Genomic DNA, 18,808 nt, shown 5'->3' on the forward strand with positions numbered 1-18,808 from the left:
AAGAGGGAACGGATGGTAAGAGATTCAGAGAACATTTTTCTTCATTATTTTTCCATTCATTTCTTCAATTTAGAGAAGAAATTCTAACTCAATTATTAACAAGAAAAAAAAATACAAAACAAAACAAAACACTAACAGTTTTCCAAAGTTAAGTGAGAAACCATTTAGAAGTAGTCATCACCAGATCTATTCCATGAAAAAATTTCAAAATCCAAACCATTCAAAAAAATCTGTCCTTATGCAGAAGCAATTTAAAAGGAAGGCAACAGTTAAATATCCTGCTCCTTAACAGAACTAGCCAATAAATCAAAGCCTGAATTTATACTGCTCCAGTGTTTAAACATAGTCATAAGAATCATTTAACCTTACAGCATAAAACTCAGCTGATAATTTTTTTTCTGACTAACACCTAATAAAATTTATTCTTGCAGAATTGTAGAAAAGTTAAACACAGTCTACCCTCCTCACAAAGTTTCCTGTTACAAGGTTGCATGGTTTATGCATATGTTGTATTTCATTATTAAAAAAATTCCTCCATATAGCACCCTCTTTGTTGTAACACTCACACATATTTTGCCTCTAGGCCAGTGCTATAATAAAAGTAAAATGAATTCAAGGCCATTTGCTGAGAAAAAGATAGGTTCAAGGTATTTTCACACTTCTCTGCTTGTAACATTTTCATGTCAAAGCTGTATTTTCTTTTTTCCTTCCCTTTGCTATTGTTTTATTATCTGCCTTTACTGGTAGAGTATCCATGAAACAACTTCAAATAAATCTGAACTACTCTGGAAGCTGAATTAAGGCGTTAAGATTTCAGATGAAAATGTACATTTCAAAGCCTGTGCTTATTAGGGGGATCCAATACTAAATCATTTGTCAACACATTTGAAGAGTTATAGAAAACTGTGGTTAATTCACTTATTATTTAACTATTAGATAATGCAAGTGTGTGGAATCACACAAAGCAGTCACAGTGCTTTTGCAGTTGAAAACCATCATCTGTAAGGAAATGCTATTCAAAAATAATTCAGCAGTTATTAAACTATGATTTCTGCCTGTCACTAAATAAAATCAGTATTCTATTCAAGAGCAACTCAATAGATTGTGTTCCCCACTGGTGAGCTATCAATATGCTGGTTTTTTACTTCTTAAGAAGATTTAAAAGTCTTTAAAATTGAAAAAAATATTTTTTTTAAAAAATGAAAAAGAAAACTGGAAGCATTCAGAGTGTTTATATACCCATCTTAATGTACCACTTACACCCTGAAGAACAACCACAGAACTCAATCCTCACCTGGGAAAGGGTATCCTCCTCCTAGAGCATGTGATCATTCACACACTTCCTAAGCACTTCAGAGAGCAGCTCAGGAAACATGCACTTCATTCACCAGGCCTCAAAGCAGAGAACTTTAGTATTCACTCCTTACACACTGATGTTTGTTCATATATGAGCTACTATCCTGCCCAGCATTCAGCCTAATGCACAACTGACCACAGGAAATTTATGTGATAATCTGTAAAGCTGCCTAAGTTTCAAGTAACAGTGGCTTTGTTTTTACTTTAAAGCCCTTCTCTACTCTTCACATTACTTCAGCAGAAATTTATTGCATATACTTTCCTCAAACATAAGTCACATCTGACTCAAGGCAAACAAGGCAAAGAATAAAATTGTGGCTTGATCTGCAAACTTTTTCAAAGAAGTAATAAGGGCACTTTTCTTCCCCTATAAAAAGCATAATACCATCATTTCTTATAAGCAGGCTCCACACCAGTAAATCTCTTTTTAAGAACAGTCAGGCACAAGAAGTACATTGACTGTTTCTCAAGATGTAGAAGGACTTAAACTAACAGTATAAAGTGGCTAAATCCTAAACCATCCAACAGAAAATGGTAAAGTAGGAGTAAGATTCATTTTCCAAACTACTGTCTTCTTTCTCAGATTCCTCTACAGACAGGAAAATATACCATGTCTAAATACCTTCAATATGGGCTTGACAAAGTAAAGGCACAGGTCAGAGTCTCTTCTGTATCTTGTAGGTACAAAATTAAGGTAACTTCAGCACTAATTATCTAAACATCATGTTAGGAAAAGATGATAAAAATTAATTATTAAGTAATATTAATTTATTTGCACTGAGTCAAAAATTAGTTTTGCTTAATGCCCATTCCCTGCAAATCTTTTACTGTGCCAATATGTAAATTCATGAGATTCTTAAGCAGCTAATAATTATCTCAACTAATCTCTGTGTGATTATGCATCTATAAGGAGTTTTAATATTTTTACAACAGCTTACTACTACTATTTCATACAACTTAATGTCAACAATGGTAAATTCATTAACCAAAATTCTGGACAGGTAGAACAGACCAAATTCATCATTATTTTAATTAAAATAACATTATTTTTGTGTAACCATAAAACACAAAACATGGAATGATATAAAATTATGACCAAATTATATCAATCACAAAATGTAACAATACTAGCTCAAAATCCAAACACTACCTAGCTACCAAAAAAAACCAACCCCTTCTCACTGTTTTTCAATTAACATTGTTTTAACTTTATTAAGACTAAACAATATATGGAATATTGCTTAATAAGACCTGACTATTTCTAGATTAATACCAGATTTATGCCTTAGAAATTGAACTGGAGAGGCACTGTATGATAAAGAAGAATAAGAAAAGAAATTCTCAACTAAAACATTATATGCAGTTCACTTGCTTCACTCCATTCATATCTTTTAAAAATGGAAAAACATGCAACTTATTTATCAGAAGCTTTCAATCAGCAGTGACTTCCAATTGGCAAAAAAAATTCCATCACTTAGGGTTTACAAGCCAAGTACAACAACTATTTATGGGGACAAACTTCTAGAAGAGCATACTGTTACAAGGCAAGGGGTAAAGGTTTTAATAAAAAAGGGTTGATTTAGATTAGGCATAAGGAAGAACTTTTTTAACAAGGAGGGTGGTAAAATACTGGAACAGGTTGTGCACTAAAGTGGCGGATGCACCATCCCTGGAAATATTCAGAATCAGATTGCACAGGTCTCAGAGCAACCTGGTCTAGCTGATGATGCCACTTCTCATTGCAAGGACACACTAGGTCAGGTTGCTCAGGGGAAATCTAGCCATCAAACCTAGCCTTGAAAAATCCCAGGGATGGGACACCTCTCCTCTTTTACTATAAAAGCATTCCCATTTGTCCTATCACTATCTGCCCTTGTAAAAAGTCACACTCCCTCTTCTCTGTAAGTCCCTTTTAAATACTGTAAGGCACAAGATCTCCCTAGAGCCTTTTCTCCAGGCTAAAAAATCCCAGCTGTCTTGCCTGTCTTTGGAGAAGAGATGTTCCATCCCTCTGATTGTTGTTGTAGACCTCCTCTCGACCTGCTCTAACAGGTCCATATCTTCTCTGTGATGAGGACTCCAGACTGCAAGCAGCACTACAGGTGGGCTCTCACAAGGGACACAATCACCTCCCTCACCCTGATGGTCACACAGCTTTTGATGCAGACCAAGATACACTTGGCCTTCCAGGCTGTGAGTGCAAACTGCTGCCTCACATCCAGCTTTTCATCCATTCAAACACCCAAGTTCTTCTCCATAGAGCTGTGAGTTCATCTCCCCATCAGTATTCATTCATCTGGGATTGCCCAGACACAGGTACAGCACCTTGCACTTGGACTTGAACTTTGTCACATTCCCATGGGCCCACTTCTCAAGCTTGTCCAGGTGCCTCTGGATGGCATCCCATCCTTCAGATGTGTCAATCGCACCACACAGCTTGGTGCCATCTTCAAACTTGCTGAGGGTGCACTCAGTCCCACTGCCTAGATGATTGATGAAGACATTAAAGAGCACTGGTCCCAAGACAGAGACACCGCTTGTCACCAGCCTCCACCTGGACATAGAGCCATTGACCGCAACTCTCCTGCTGCATCCATCCAGCCAGTTCCTTATCCAACAAATAGTATATCCAGCAAATCCACATCTCTCCAGTTTGGAGCTAAGGATGCCAAGTGGGCTCACGTCAAACATCTTAGAGAAGCCTAGGTAGATGATATCCATTCACTGCCCTTTGTCAACTATTGCAGCAACTCCATCACAGAAAGCCACCAGACTGGTGAGATATGATTTGCCCTTCGTGAAGCCATACCTTAACACTGCTTCCAGGATGATCTGCTCCATAATTTTCCCAGGCACAGAGGAGAGGCTCACTAGTCTGTAGTTCCCCAGACAGTCCTTTCTACTCATATTATAAATAGGAGAGGTGTTTCCCTTTTTCGAGTTACCAAGGCTTTGCCTGACTGCTATGATTTTTCAAATACAATGGAGAGTGGCTTTGCAACAACCTCAGGCAGTTCCCTCAGGACCCTGGGATGCATGTCATCAGGCCCCACAGACTTGTGGCTATTCAGTTTCATCAAGTAGTCCCAAACCTGCAGGAAAAATTTGGCTCTCCCAACTCCCACTAGATGTTCAGGGACTTGAGAGATGTGCAAAAACTGACTGCCAGTGAAGACTGAGGCAAAAAACTCAGTGAGTACCTCAGTCTTCTCCACATCTGTTGTTACTGGTTCTCCTTTGTCATTTATTGTTCTCCTTGGCCTTTCTTTTCTGACACTGTATACTTACAGAATAGCTTTTTGTTATTTTTCACATTCTTCACCAAGTCCTGTTCCATCAGTGCTTTGACACTCTTGATCCCTTCCCTACTCATCTGAACAATATCCCTGTATGCTCCCCAGGTCACCTGTCTTCTGTTTCCACTGGCTGCATATTTCTTTCTTACTTTTTACTTTGAGGACTATATCCTTGCTCATCCATGCTAGTGTCTGCCCTACCTTGCTTGATTTCTCACACATTGGGATGGAGAGCTTTGTGCTCTAAGTGACAGGTCTAGTCAGCTACTTTGTCGCTAGGGACAGTTTTTCAGGGCATCTCATTCACCAACTCCTCAGATGTCTGGAAGTTCACTCTTCCAAAGCTCAGGGTCCTGACTTTGCTTCTTGCCAAGACCGTGCTCCTTGAAATCACAAACTCAGCCAGGCTGGGGTTGCAACAGCCCAGGCTGCCTCCAAACTTAACCTCTCTAATGAGCTCATCATCTTAAACTGTGAGCTTGAGCCAAATACCAGGTCATTGGTATTTGACTCATATAGACTCAGAACATACTACAGATGTGAAAACAGAAAATACTTTCCAAGATAATTTAAACTATCAGCAAACATCACTTCATATAATGACAGTTGAATTCTTAGCAGAGCAGTCTCTGATGGCATAATTGCATGATGCCATAATAGTACAACCTGACCTTATAAAACTTAAGTGATGAATGGGTTTATATAAAGTAAAATTTTTGTAAAGCTGAGTACTCACCATAAGTAAGGGTGAAACATAAATCTTAAAGATATATGCTTTTTCACCTTCATTTTCTTAATAATAATAAAAAAAAGAGCTTAAGGTAGAGTACCCTCAAGGTCTTTAAATTTTATATATGAAGTAAACCATGAAGTATACAATCTGTTCATTACTTAAGGGCTGTGACATTTTGTGGCTAGGTTAAGAGTTCACTTGGTTGAAAACCAGGGTTCAGCACTACTAACTCATGGTCTTATCATGAATCATCCCTTCTAAAATGATCCATATGCTAGAATTGGAGCACTGGATGACAAACTCAACTTATAGCTCTAAGACCATAAGGAAGAATTCAGAAATATGAAAAGGAGACATGCATTCTAAGCAACAAAGGCAGTGTCTTAAAGTTAAGTTCAACTTTTCAAAGTCTAGGCTAACAATATTAGGTTTTTTAAATATAAAATCAATAGCTGATCTTTATATGTCTCTTCTTGATAATTTCTTGTTTTCATTTTAGCACCAGTGTTCAGAAACAAGGAACAAACATATAGCCAAAGCAGCAAAGAAATGTAAAGACCTGCATTATAATCCTTTGCCACAGATTTTAAAGTTCCAAGTCACAACCAATTCTGCCTACACTATGCTTCACTTCTCTATTTTCATCTTTGTAGGTGTTTTCCATTTACTATTTTTAAACATTTCCATTAGCTTTGTTGAGAATTCTAGCTAAACTTATAAGGGATTTCATAGTTATTTCTCACACCCTGAGCCAGTAACAGTTCTGCTGAAAGTAAGAATCAATTTCATCTCACCTTTTTGCTAACATTCTACAACCACCAGAATACATTTTGTTTCAATCAATAAGACTCTTAGCTCTAGAGGTTTTCAGAAAGTGTTTTTGTGCTTTCTATACCCCACTAAGTGTTGCAGTAAATACACCTGTAGAATCAGCTTGAGAATAAATGCAGCTTTTGAAATGCTGACTGGTTAAGTGTTGTAAGAGGACCATCTAGTGGTGACAACCACAATTCACACTCTGCTATTTTTAAGAAAAATGTACAGTTAATCGATGCAAGCCACTAGTCAACTTCTCAGTCTTTGGGTTTTTTATTCTACAGCTTCAATAGTTTATTTAATTTAGATTTCAACTTTCTATGATAAGAATAAATGAGTTTGTTGTTTCTTCATCAGTTCCTGTTATGAGAACGTCTCAATTCTTCCACATGCGAAAATTGCACATAGATCAAATCATTAATCTGAAGACACCAGCAAGAATGGAATTTAGAAATAAGGCTACAAAATAGGGTTCTTTACTTCACAATACTCTCCACAGAGGAATCACTAATAGCTTTTTTCTTAATACAAGAGTAAAAAAAATGAACAGTTGAGAAGTGACAGTCGTACATTTTATACTTTACATCTCCATCAGATTTCAGCCAAAGAGATGTGCTGTCAAATAGACCAAAGCTTTGCCTAAGCTTGCCATAAACTAGCAGGGACAGAACAACAAAAACTTACACTGAAGAAAGCTGAATGAGAATGCAATATGCATCTAGCAGTGTTTGTTTCTGTATTTCAATCATGTGAAACAACTCCGGAGACATTAAAATCATTGAATCATAGAATAGTTTGGGTTGGAAGGGTTCTTTAAAGGTCATCTAGTCCAAACCTCCCTCACAATGAGGAGAGACATCATCTAGATCAGGTTGCTCAGAACCCATCCAATCTGACCTTAAGTGTTTTACCACCTTCATTGTAAAAGATCTTCCTCCTTATATCTAATCTAAATTGTCCCTTATGTAGGATGAAGCCTTTGTCCTCAGCTTTCCTTTAGCCTCCCTTTAAGTATCTAAAGACCACATTAAGGTCTCCCGGAATGCCTCTTCTCCAGGCCAAACAACTCCAACTGTCTCAGCCTGCCTTTGTAGGAGACAGCTCTCTGACCATCTTCATGGCCCTCCTCTGGACCTGCCCCAGCAGTTCCATGTCTTTCCCGTGATGAGGACTCCAGAACTGCAAGCAGCACTACAGGTGGGCTCTCACAAGGGAGACAATCACCTCCTTCACCCTGATGGTCACACAGCTTTTGATGCAGACCAGGATACACTTGGCCTTCCAGGTTATGACTACAAACTGTTGACTCACATCCAGCTTTTCATCCATTCAAACACCCAAGTTCTTCTCGTAGGTCTGTTATCAATGAATTCATCTCCCCATCAGTATTCATTCATCTGGGATTGCCCAGACACAGGTACAGCACCTTGCACTTGGACTTGTTGAACTTAGTCAGGTTCCCATGGGCCCACTTCTCAAGCCTGTCCAGGTGCCTCTGGATGGCATCCCATCCTTCAGATGTGTCAATCGCACCACACAGCTTGGTGTCATCTGCAAACTCGCTGAGGGTGCACTCAGTCCCACTGCCTAGATGATTGATGAAGACATTAAAGAGCACTGGTCCTACTACAGATGCCTAAGGAGCACCACTTGTCATTCTATAGGATGGTGAAGGGTCTGGAGAGGAAGCCTTAGAAGGAGCAACTGAGGTCATTTGATCTGTTCAGCCTAGAGGAGGAGGAGCCAAGAGGAAACTGAGAGGAGATATCATTGCGGTCTTCAACATCCTCCTGAGGGGAGGTAGAGGAGCAGGTATTGATCTTTCTCTCTTGTGACGAGTGACAGGACTTGAGGAAATGACAAAAAGGTAAGTCAGGTGAGGTTTAGGTTGGATATCAGGAAAGTTTTTCACACAGACAGTGGTTGAGCAGGCTCCCCAGCGAAATGGTCACACCACCAAGTCTGTCAGAGTTCAAGAAGCACATGGTGTGATTCTTGGGGTGTCCTGCACAGGGTCATGAGTTGGACTGGATGATCCTGATGGGTCCCTTCAAACCCAGGATTTTCTGTGATTCTATGATACTCTAGATGCAACCACACAACTAATTCATCATCTAGTGAACAGCCCACCAATCAAAACCATTTCTCCCCAGTTTAAAGAGATGGATGTTGTGGGAGAGTGCGTCAGTGACTTTACAGAAATCCAGATAGAGGGCGTTCATAATCCTTACCTTATCCACTGATGTAGTCACTCCATGGCTCTCTACCACTAGGCCACTAGCTGATCTGCCAGGACTTGCCCTTAGTGAAGCCATGCTGACTGTCTAGAGTCACATCCCTGTTCTCCATGTGCCTTAGCACAGCTTCTAGGAAGTTCTGTTCCATGACATTTCCAGGCTAAGAGGTGAGGCTGACAGGTCACTACTTCTGGGGGGGGCGGGGGGTCCTTTCCAGCCCTTTTAAAATGCATTCAGTGTCTCCCTTTTTCCAGTAACCCTGGACTTCACCTGCTGCCATGACTTTGCAAGAACCATGGATTGTAGATTGTCTACATCAGACAATTCCACAGGACTCTGGGATGCCTCTCAGTCAAGCCCCATAGACTTAGGTTCCTCAAGTAGTCACAAAACCAATCTTTCCACATAGTGGGAGAGATTTTGTTCCTCCACTACTCCCCAGAAGACATTACAAGTGAAGACTAAGGCACAAAAGTTGATGAGTTCCTCAGCCTTCCACTCATCCACCCTTACCAGTTTGCCAGTGCTGCTTCCTTTGACCTTCCTTTGGCTAATGTACCTGAAGAAACCTTTCTTGCTGCTCTTTGCACCCCTCACCAAGTTCATCTCTAGCTGTACTCGGCTTTTCTGACCCCATACCTACTCAACCAGACAGCATCCCTATATTCTTCCCAGGTCACCTCTTCCTGTCTCCACTGGCTATGCATCTCCTTCTTGCCCTTTACTTTGACCAGCAGGTCTCAACTCAGACATGTCTATCTCTTGCCAATTTTTCACACCTGGGGATCCTGAGCTCTTGCACTCTATGGAAGTCATCCTTGAAGGCTGCCATCTTCTGAGTCCTTGCCCCTGAGGGCAGTTTCACAAGGGGTCCAACTAACTCCTTGAAGAGTGGGAAGTTAGCTTGTCTGAAGTTCATTGTCCTGACTTTACTTTTCAACTGTCCCATACCCTTCAGGACTGCAAACTCAATCTTTTTTTTCTTTTGTCAGTGTTAAATCCTATGGCTGAGTAGAATTCACTGCTTTACCACTGAAGGTATAGGATTAAGAGCTCCATAAAAAGAACAAAAAGCATAACCTTCAGGAAGAGAAATCTGAGTAAGACTGAGCAACTTCATAGATCAAGTTTTCTGTGTAAACTCCTACAGCATTCTTTGCTTACTCAGATGAAAAATCATGTTCCTGGGGCACTGACATTCACCCTCCTCCCTAGCACTCCCACGGCATGCTTTCCCTGTATCCCTGTACGCATGCTTTCCTCCTTCTGTTCAACTGCCATTCTCCTGCATCTGCTTCAGTAGTTCTGTGAACGTGATCTGTGAAGGGCCTCTTTCACCCTCACATTGTTTCAAATATGCTTGAGTACAGCAGTAAGACACATATTAGGCACAAAGTAACAGATGGCAAGAAATGCAAAACCTATCCCTGTATTTTCTTATTCTACTTCCAGACTGTGGTGCAGAAGGCAGACTGTTAGCAAAGCAAGCTCATTGCTGCAGGCTTACAGCACCACCATGAACTAACCTCTACTGAAGGCAAGAGACACTGTTAGTAGATGCCTGAAAAGAATTCCAGAGAAGCCTGTGGAAGGTTGATGGTAAAAAAAAATATGTTTATTTATTTACAGACTCTCAGTGGCACACCAGACTATCTACCAAACACAGATACACACTGATAGCATGGCAGGCGAGACCAGGACAGGCATTTGTTTACTAAAATTAACAGCACTTGCTTTCCTTTCTGGTTCACTCTGGCTGGTTTTGTGAGATGGAAATAAAGCCACAATACTGTTCTTCATAAGCCTCAAGGACAGAACAAGATATTAAAGATGATGCTTAAAAAAAAACTGAAATAAATTCACTGCAAAAGGCTTGGGGCAAGATTAAAAGCATTTCCTTGATAAAAAATCTAATCAAATAGTCCAGGAAAGCCACATTGAAAAAACATTCAGTCCAGGATATCTACCAAAAAAAAAAAATATTCCTTCATTTCCCAAAAAGAACTTTCCTCAGTGTCCATTTTGACAATTTCTCTGATGCTTCAACACATGCCTTACTAGCCTCCTATCAGGTAACTGAACATTCACTATAATTTTCCTTGATTTTGGTCTTAAACAGAAAGCATCTTGATCTTACAACATGAATATGTATTATTAATTACATAAAATAAACCCCTGCCTTCTTTGTTTATTTAGACTTGAGATCATTCTTTGTCCAACAACACTAAACACACATGTGAACTGGAACATGGAGAAGAAAAAAGGAAAAGTTAATTAGCACAACATGCTAACACAGAAAACTCAGAAAAGTTTACAGAACTTACCAGAGTTCCTTCTGCTGTTCTTGCTGCTTTGTCAGGATTGGCCCTCATTTTGACCATCCTAGGTCAAGTGTTTGGCTTGCTGAGTAGGTTCTAGGGTAAACATTACCTCCTGTCTCCCTAGCTTGCAAAGACACCTTCTTCATCAGATTATTTGCTTCACCACAGCTCATGAGACAGGTCTGGCATCAAGATTGAGCTGGTGGTCAGACCTCTACTTAGACCTCCATGGTAAACAAACATGCATGTAAAAAATCCAGAGAATTTCTTCTGCAGAACTGCATGTTGGTACATGCTTACTTGTTTTATTCTTTCTGAACTGTCCCAGACACTTACAACACTTAGTTTATTATCCCTATACATTTGTTACTGCAACTCCATTGTAGAATGTCAGAGAACATCATTCCCTCTTCTCAGATTTAGGAACATCTGTATTGTCTTTCTGCTTTTAACAGGAATACACCCATACCACTCACTTCTCAAGACACTCATAGTCCTTACACCTTCTTACCCACATGAGCTGACCATTTTCCCCAAGGTAGCTGTAAGAACATAGTAGGTAAAAATTTCTTCAATCAGTAAAGATTTTGGTCAGCCCAGGGACAAGCCTGAGTTTAGGGTAAGGCATTGTAGCATCATTATTGGAAGGTTCTTACAGACACAGAACTGAGAGACTGTCTACATACATTTGCCATATTGATGCAGGAGACTTTCTGGCTCAGAAAGTGACTTATCACTCTGCCAACAGGTTAGTGACACTACTTTTGTTGATGACTGCCACCCCCCAAATATTTTTGAGCAATCTTTACTTCTGAAGAAAAGGAGATGTTATGCAAAGCCAATTTAAATGTTTCCAAATCAGAACACAAAAACAAGTTCAAAAGTTCAAAAATGCTGATATCTATTAAACTCATTCAAATCTACAAATAAACCATAAATATTATTGTCCACTGTTCTGTTTTCCCAATCTAAGTTTAAGTAGTTTTTTAGAAGTCTGCATTACATATCTTTCAAGACACTTGATACCTTAGGTTCAGCAAAAGAAGATGTGAACTTTTTAACTTGCTCAGGATAAGTAAGGTCAGAAAAGCAAAACAGAATCCAAGCACAGAAGAAAACAATTGTTTTTAGACATTGAAGTATTTTACAAGGGAAGAGCCAGGAATTTTGACACATTTTTTAAAATCAATATTATCCTTGTAAACTCATATCCAGTTCAAAATGTGAGAAAACAACTATTCTGCATTTCATATTCTTCACTCATTTCAACTTGAGTTATTTTCAAGGTGCATCAGATAAAAAATATCATGATGAATAGAAAGATGTTTTTCTCTAGACAACAGCATAATGCTGCCTTTCAAAATTCAGTTAAACAACTAATTATAAAGAATATACAAGAAGCTTACCTTTTACACCACCAAATGGGCCATAAGTCATATTACAAGCAGTTCTCTGAAGATTGTGCTCGTACATCAGTTTAATCTGATACTGGTTCCCATGCTCCACATTCCCCTGAGTTCCTACAAAAAAACAAAGGGTAAATATTTATTAATTTGATACAAGCACTGTGGAAGAAGTAAAGGAGTATCAGTGGAAACAATCTGAAGAAAATGTAACTTAATTTCTAGTGACTTTTGAGATATGTAGGCTCCCACTGCTGCTTCCTGAAAAAAAATCACCAAGCCATAAAATTCCAAAAGTCAGAACCAGAAATAAAGTCTCATTATACTATACATGGTATAAAGACCTCACAAAAGGCTGAGATTTTATTACTTAAATGTATTTTTCATGTTGGGCACACCTCTAAGATCAGAAGAAAAGCTTTGATTCCCCCTGCTCAAAGGGGCATTCTTATGATTCTCTAGCTATTTGGTAAATACATTGTATCCAACAACCAGCTTCAGTTGCAATAGTCTTTGTCTCAAACTAAGCTGTAGCTGGTCTTTAGCTCCAATCTGACAAAGCTGACTTTAGGGCACACTCATCACTTGCCTTTGCTTTGCCTGCAATTGAATGGAGTGATCAGTAAAGCAAAGATAAAAGACAAACATATGGTAACAAAAATAATTTTGTGACAAATGGAAAAAGTCTGCGTGAATTTTATCTTCCTGACTCCTTCAAGGAGCTAACAGAAAATAAGTCTTTCTAAAGAAACTGAAGTTCCTCTTTCAAGAATGAAGTTTTCCCTGAACCCCATGAAGAAAGTAAAGTTCATTACATAAAGTAATACTTAAGGACTAATATAAGCAAACAAAAAAAAGTAAAAAAAAATCCTTTGAGAACAGTCACATCAGTTGGGAAAAAAGTGTTTTGCACTAAATCCTACCACAGTTTTAATTATACAAATATTATTCCAACAACAACTTAAACAACATTCTATGAAAGATTTGTAGTTTATGCTAACCTTTTAGGCAATTTCTCCAAACAAATCAAACCCAGTTTTAAACAATCACCCCTAAAGCAGGCCTACGTTAGGGAGAAGACTGGAATAGACATGAGGGGAAAAGCCCTGCTGGGTAGTAACCAGATAACCATCAACACTTCAGTATAAACAAGTTAGAAAGTAATCAGCCTATTGACTGCAATACAATATCAAGGCAACATTTTAGTCAGCCCTGAAGGATGCTTTCATTTGTCAAAAGAAGCAGCATAGTGATTTTTATTATGAATAACAGATATGGTAGCATGTATGGTAGAAAGAAAAGATTCCACTTTATGAAAGTGTCATTTGCCTTAAAAGCATAAAGAGGTAATGATAGTTATTTCTCAAAGGAGCTTGTTTGAGAGTACCCATTCAGATGACAGAAATTACTTTTAAAGCATGAATGCTTTCAGGTTAGTATGAAAAGTCTGTTAAAAGATAGCAGAATTTTACCTTTATTATTACTTAACTGCTTAAGCCATGTAGACCAAACAGCAAATTATAACTACTAAAGACTTCTAGACTTAGTGTTGTATGCTCTTAAGGTAAATTTTAAAATAAATTGTTTTAATAAAAATTGTACTCGTAGGCTACAATCCTAAGGCATAAACACTATTGCAGCAAAGAGAAAGCACAAAAACTGCAGCACATCTCCAAGAATCCCTCCTCAGCAAAGACCAATTTCACAGGTGTCTCCAGATAGGCAAAGAGAGTACATTTTTGTAACCTGACTACAAGGCTGTAAATAGGAAACAAGCTGCTCCTACAAGAAAGTCATGTTCTTGTAATGAAAGGAATCACAGAGTGTGTCCCTGCATGGAGAAAATGAACAATGCCATGCTGTCTATTGAATTTTGAAGATGGTGTACCATTAATAATCTCTTAAATCTGTGCTTTCCTCAGAGCATACAGAAGAAAAAAAATCAAAGCACAGAATATGTATTTCATTTCTAGGCTCTTCACATACAGAGAGAACACATCATATAGAATTTTCAGCCAAAGACAGTAGAAGAAAGAGGATTTAAGAGAAAACACTGTGGTTTCACCTTCTTACCAGTATTAACCTTGTCTTCTCATGGGCTACTTTACCAATGTTCTGGCTTTCTAAATATTATCTGGACTTCTGAGTTCAGAAAGAACCATAATTGTTTCTTTTTAAAGAGCTAAGTAAGTTGGTATTATACAATCATTTGTTCATGAGCATGTTGAACAATAACACCAATTCATAAAACTATAATGAGAACTAGTTGCTCACAATCACTGCTAACCACAGACCATCACACACATCACAGCATCTCAGGCATGGAGCAGATCAGCAAACCTCTGCTAAACCTAATTACTAATGTCTCCTCTTCATACGTGGGCTTGAGCGAAAGAACATGACTGCAGATCTTCAGTGGTGATGAGCAAATATTGTATATACCAAGTTTAAGATTAACCTAATCCAAAATTTAGAATACATTGAAAATCAGTGGAAAGTTTGGATCTGTAAACTAACCTGAAACAGCATACACACAGAGTTTTCGGCAGTGCAACACAGCCAGATGAAGTCCTTCAGTACCACTGTAAAGAAGAGTATAAAAACACTATTTTCAGATAAATTCAAATAGAATTCATACAGGATAAAATTCAAGAATCATATTGAAATTGCTCTCATGTGTAGGCCCAATGCAAAAGTTTGGGTGTTAGATGCTAGCGTAAAAACTCAAAAGTACTGATCTTCCATTCATGCTGAAGTGCTTGGAGTTAATTTCAAAATGAAAATGGATCCTTTAAGAACATATTTTGAGATTCAAATATGAAGAGCAACCCAACTATGTTCCCAATTTAGTTTGAAACTCATTTGAAAGAAGGTGCTGTTAATCCTTCATGGAGGGACAATATGTGGATCACCCCCCCAAACAAATATTATTCAGGAATATCAGACACTACTTTTTTTAAAATCCACTTTTGTACAAGCTGCATGGAACCTTCAAACCTTCACATTCCTCTTCCCCCAAACACAAATAGTATTTCTAGCAAAGTACTTGAAATGCTTTAGCTCATTTCACAGAGTAAGACATTGTCATTCCTGCAAAGGGTCACTACATGAGTACTTGACTCTTTGATCTCAGAGCACAAATCTTCTCCATGGTTAGGTTTTACTTTCATTTTTTAAATGAAGTTCTTGCTACAGTATTAGAAGTTCATTTCAAAATTATAATGAGACCTTCATGAACTAATTTCTAAAATAAAGTTTTCTAAAGTTAAGCCAATTAACTATAAGGTGTTTTCCTTAGAGTCACAGTATCCCTCCTCTATCTGGCCACTTGTTCCTGCTAAATTCATTGAAATTAAGGATTTTCTATCCTCTATCAAACAGGAAACAATTGACCAGTATTACATCCTAGACCATAACAAGTTAGTCAAGTATTCGTAACACCTTAAAAGATAACTTTAAATGTAAAGTTTTTCCTGTTCTACATACTTCTAAAAAATTGTATAACTGGAGATTATCCTCTATATACCTATATATCTTAAGTAAAAATTCTCTCATATGAAGATTATTGAAGAAGCAGATCAAATACATATTATAGGAGTCATAGATGTGATTAACAGTTTCCATCTAGAAACTGAAAACTCACCCTCCAAAACAAAGGAAGAAAATCACATCTAATATTTAAATAAACAGCACCAAAGCCTGACATTTACTTACGAAACAAACTTTCCCACTTCCACCTGCAATATTGGTTCTCGCAGCTGCACTTCCAAGAGCAAGTCTTCAGGCTGTACTTCATCTCCAGGTTTCACAGGATGTGGATTAAATATTCTGAGATATCCATTATAACTGCCCACAATAATTTTATCTAAAAAACAAACAGACAAACAAAACCAACACATAGCATACTACACAATACAACAGCATGCACATGTGGAATTCAATTTGCTGCAGAGTGCTTCAAATAATACCCTAAATAAAAATACAGAATACTGACATGATTCAATTACTGTTCATTATGCTCCGTCTTCTAGTTTAACTTTAGCAATTACATTTGCAATTTGCACATTCAATATGTGAATATCTGTCAGCACCAGTGATGGCAGCAATAAAGTGTTTATGGGTAAGAATCAGGGAAAAGGCCAATGAGGCAGATGTCATGATTGGAGTCTGTTACAGACCACCCAACAAGGACAAAGAAACAACAAAATATTCTACAAACAGCTTGAAGAAGTCTCACAATCACCAGCCCTCACTCTCATGGAGGACTTCAAGTTAAGAGATGTCTGCTGAGAATATAACACAGCAGAGAGGAATTGTCTAGGAGATTTCTGGAGTGTATGAAAGATAATTGCCTTACACAACTGGTGAAGGAGCCAGCTAGGGAAGGTGCCCCACTGGATTTGCTGTTTGTGAACAGAGAAGGATTTATAGGTGATATGACAATTGGAGGCTGTAGTGAGCACAGAGATGACAAAATTTTATTTTCAATTCTTAGAGAAGGAAGGAGGGGGAACAGCAAACCTGCTGTCATGGACTTCCGGAGGGCAGATTTTCACCCATTTAGGAGACTGGTTGACAGAGTCCCTTGGAAGGCAGTCCTGAAGGGCAAAGGGGCTGCCCAGGAAGGCTGAACATTTCTAACAAAGGAAGTCTTAAAAGGTACAGGACCAGGCCATCCCCATGTGCCAAAAGACAAGTTTGCAGGGAAGAACATCATCCTGGCTGCACAAGCTTTGGCTGGACCTCAGGAAAAAGAGGAAATATGACCTTTGGAAGAAGGGGCAGCTGAATCAGGGGGGCTGAATTAGCTGAATCATAAGGTTATGCAGGAAGAAAATTACAAGGGCCAAAATCCAACTCAGACTTAATCTAGCTACTGCCATAAAAGACTAAAAATGTTTCTATGAATATATCAGCAACAAAAGGATGACCAAGGAGAATCTATTTTTATTGGATATAGGAGAAAATATAGTGACAAAGGATGAGGAAAAGGCTGAGGTACTTAGTACTGCCTTTGCCTAAGTCTTCAATAGAGCAACAGTACCCAGCCCCTGAGCTGGAAGACAGGGACAGGGAGCAGAATGAGGCCTCCATAATGCAAGGGGATATGGTCAGCATTCTGCTACATCACTTAGACACAAACACAAGTCTATAGGGCCAGATGGGATCCACCCAGGAACACAGTGTGGAAGTGCTCACCAAGCCATTCTCCATCATTTATCATCAGTCCTGGCTGACCAGGGAGCTCTCAGTTGACTGGAAGTTAGCAAATGTCATGCCCATCTACACAAAGGGTCAGAAGGGGGATCCAGGAAACCACAGGCCAGTCAGACTGACCTCAGTACCAAGGAAAGTCATGGAGCATATCATCTTTAATGCCATCATGTAGCTTGTATGGGACAACCAGGAGATCAAACCTAGCCAGTTTATGAAGTGCAGGTTCACTTTGATCAACCTGATCTCCTTCTGTGACAAGGTGGCCATCTTAATGGAAAAGAGACAGATTGTGGATATTGTTTACCTCAACTTTAGTAAACTTTTGACAGCACTTCCCACAGCATTCTCCTGGAAAAACTGGATAGTCACAGCTTAGACAGGTATATTGCTTACTGGGTAGAAAAATGGCTGGGTGGCTGAGCCCAGAGAGTGGTGGTGAATTGAGTTACATCCAGCTGGTGACCAGTCACAAGTGACATTCCCCAGGGCTCAGTACTGGGCCAGTCCTGTTTATTATCTTTATCAACAACCTGGAAGAGGGAATCAAGTGCACCCTCAGGAGGCTGCTGATGACACCAGGTTGGGTGGGAGGGTTATCTGCTGGAGGGTAGGATGGCTCTATGGCAGAATCTGGACAGGCTGGAACAATGGGTTGAGGCCAATCATATGAGGTCCAACAAGGCCAAGTGTCGGGTCATTCCCTTCAGTCACAACAACCTCACACAACACAACAGGCGTGGGGAAAAGTGGCTGGAAAGCTATCCTACAGAGAAGTACCCAGGGTGATGGTTGACAGCAGCTGGAACATGAACCAGCATGTGCCCAGGCAGCCAAGAAGCCCAGTGGCATGCTGGCTTCTATCAGACAGTGTGTAGCCAAAGAAGTATTGCCCCCCTGTATTCAGCACTGTTGAGGTTGCCCCTCAAATACTGTATTCAGTTTGGGGCCCCTCACTACAGGAAAGCCATGGAAGTGGTGGAGCATGGCCAGAGAAGGGCAACAAAGCCAGCGAAGGGCTTAGAGGTGAACCAGGGGCTGTAAAACTTAGATGGAATATCAAGAAAAATTTTACCAAAAGGGTTGTGAAGCACTGGAAGAGACTGCCAAGGGAAGTGGCTGAATCACCACCCCTGCTGGTATTTAAAAGATGTGTAGACATGGTGCTCAAGGACATGGCTTAGTAACAAACACAGATGTTTGTTGGACTCAATGATCTTAAAGGTCTTTTCTGACCCAAATGACTCTTAAGAATTTCTACTGAAAAAGCTTGTACACCAAATCAATAATGGCTCAACTTTATTCAAAACATCCTGAAAAGGGAGAACCTTACATTAAAATAGTTTTAGAAGAGTATGGCAGCAAGGAAGTCAAACTCAAGTACCTCTACCCGGCAAAAACAAAGTTCCAAGGTGAGCATGATATCATAGAG

The 18,808-nt window shown here is 39.2% G+C and overlaps 1 protein-coding gene across 1 annotated transcript in view; it reads right to left on the reverse strand.

The window, feature by feature from the left end:
- BBS9 (Bardet-Biedl syndrome 9) overlaps nt 1-18,808 on the reverse strand; it is a 288,972-nt gene that overhangs the window by 268,255 nt on the left and 1,909 nt on the right. The window contains exons 3-5 of the mRNA XM_031059382.1: nt 15,877-16,027; nt 14,680-14,744; nt 12,166-12,279 (exon numbers count right to left, since the gene is read on the reverse strand). Of these exons, the coding sequence (XP_030915242.1) occupies nt 12,166-12,279; nt 14,680-14,744; nt 15,877-16,027 (330 nt within the window). The remainder of the gene's footprint in view (nt 1-12,165; nt 12,280-14,679; nt 14,745-15,876; nt 16,028-18,808) is intronic.

The sequence above is a fragment of the Geospiza fortis genome, unplaced genomic scaffold, assembly GCF_000277835.1.
Source record: "Geospiza fortis unplaced genomic scaffold, GeoFor_1.0 scaffold346, whole genome shotgun sequence".
In the NCBI taxonomy this organism is placed as follows: Eukaryota; Metazoa; Chordata; class Aves; order Passeriformes; family Thraupidae; genus Geospiza; species Geospiza fortis.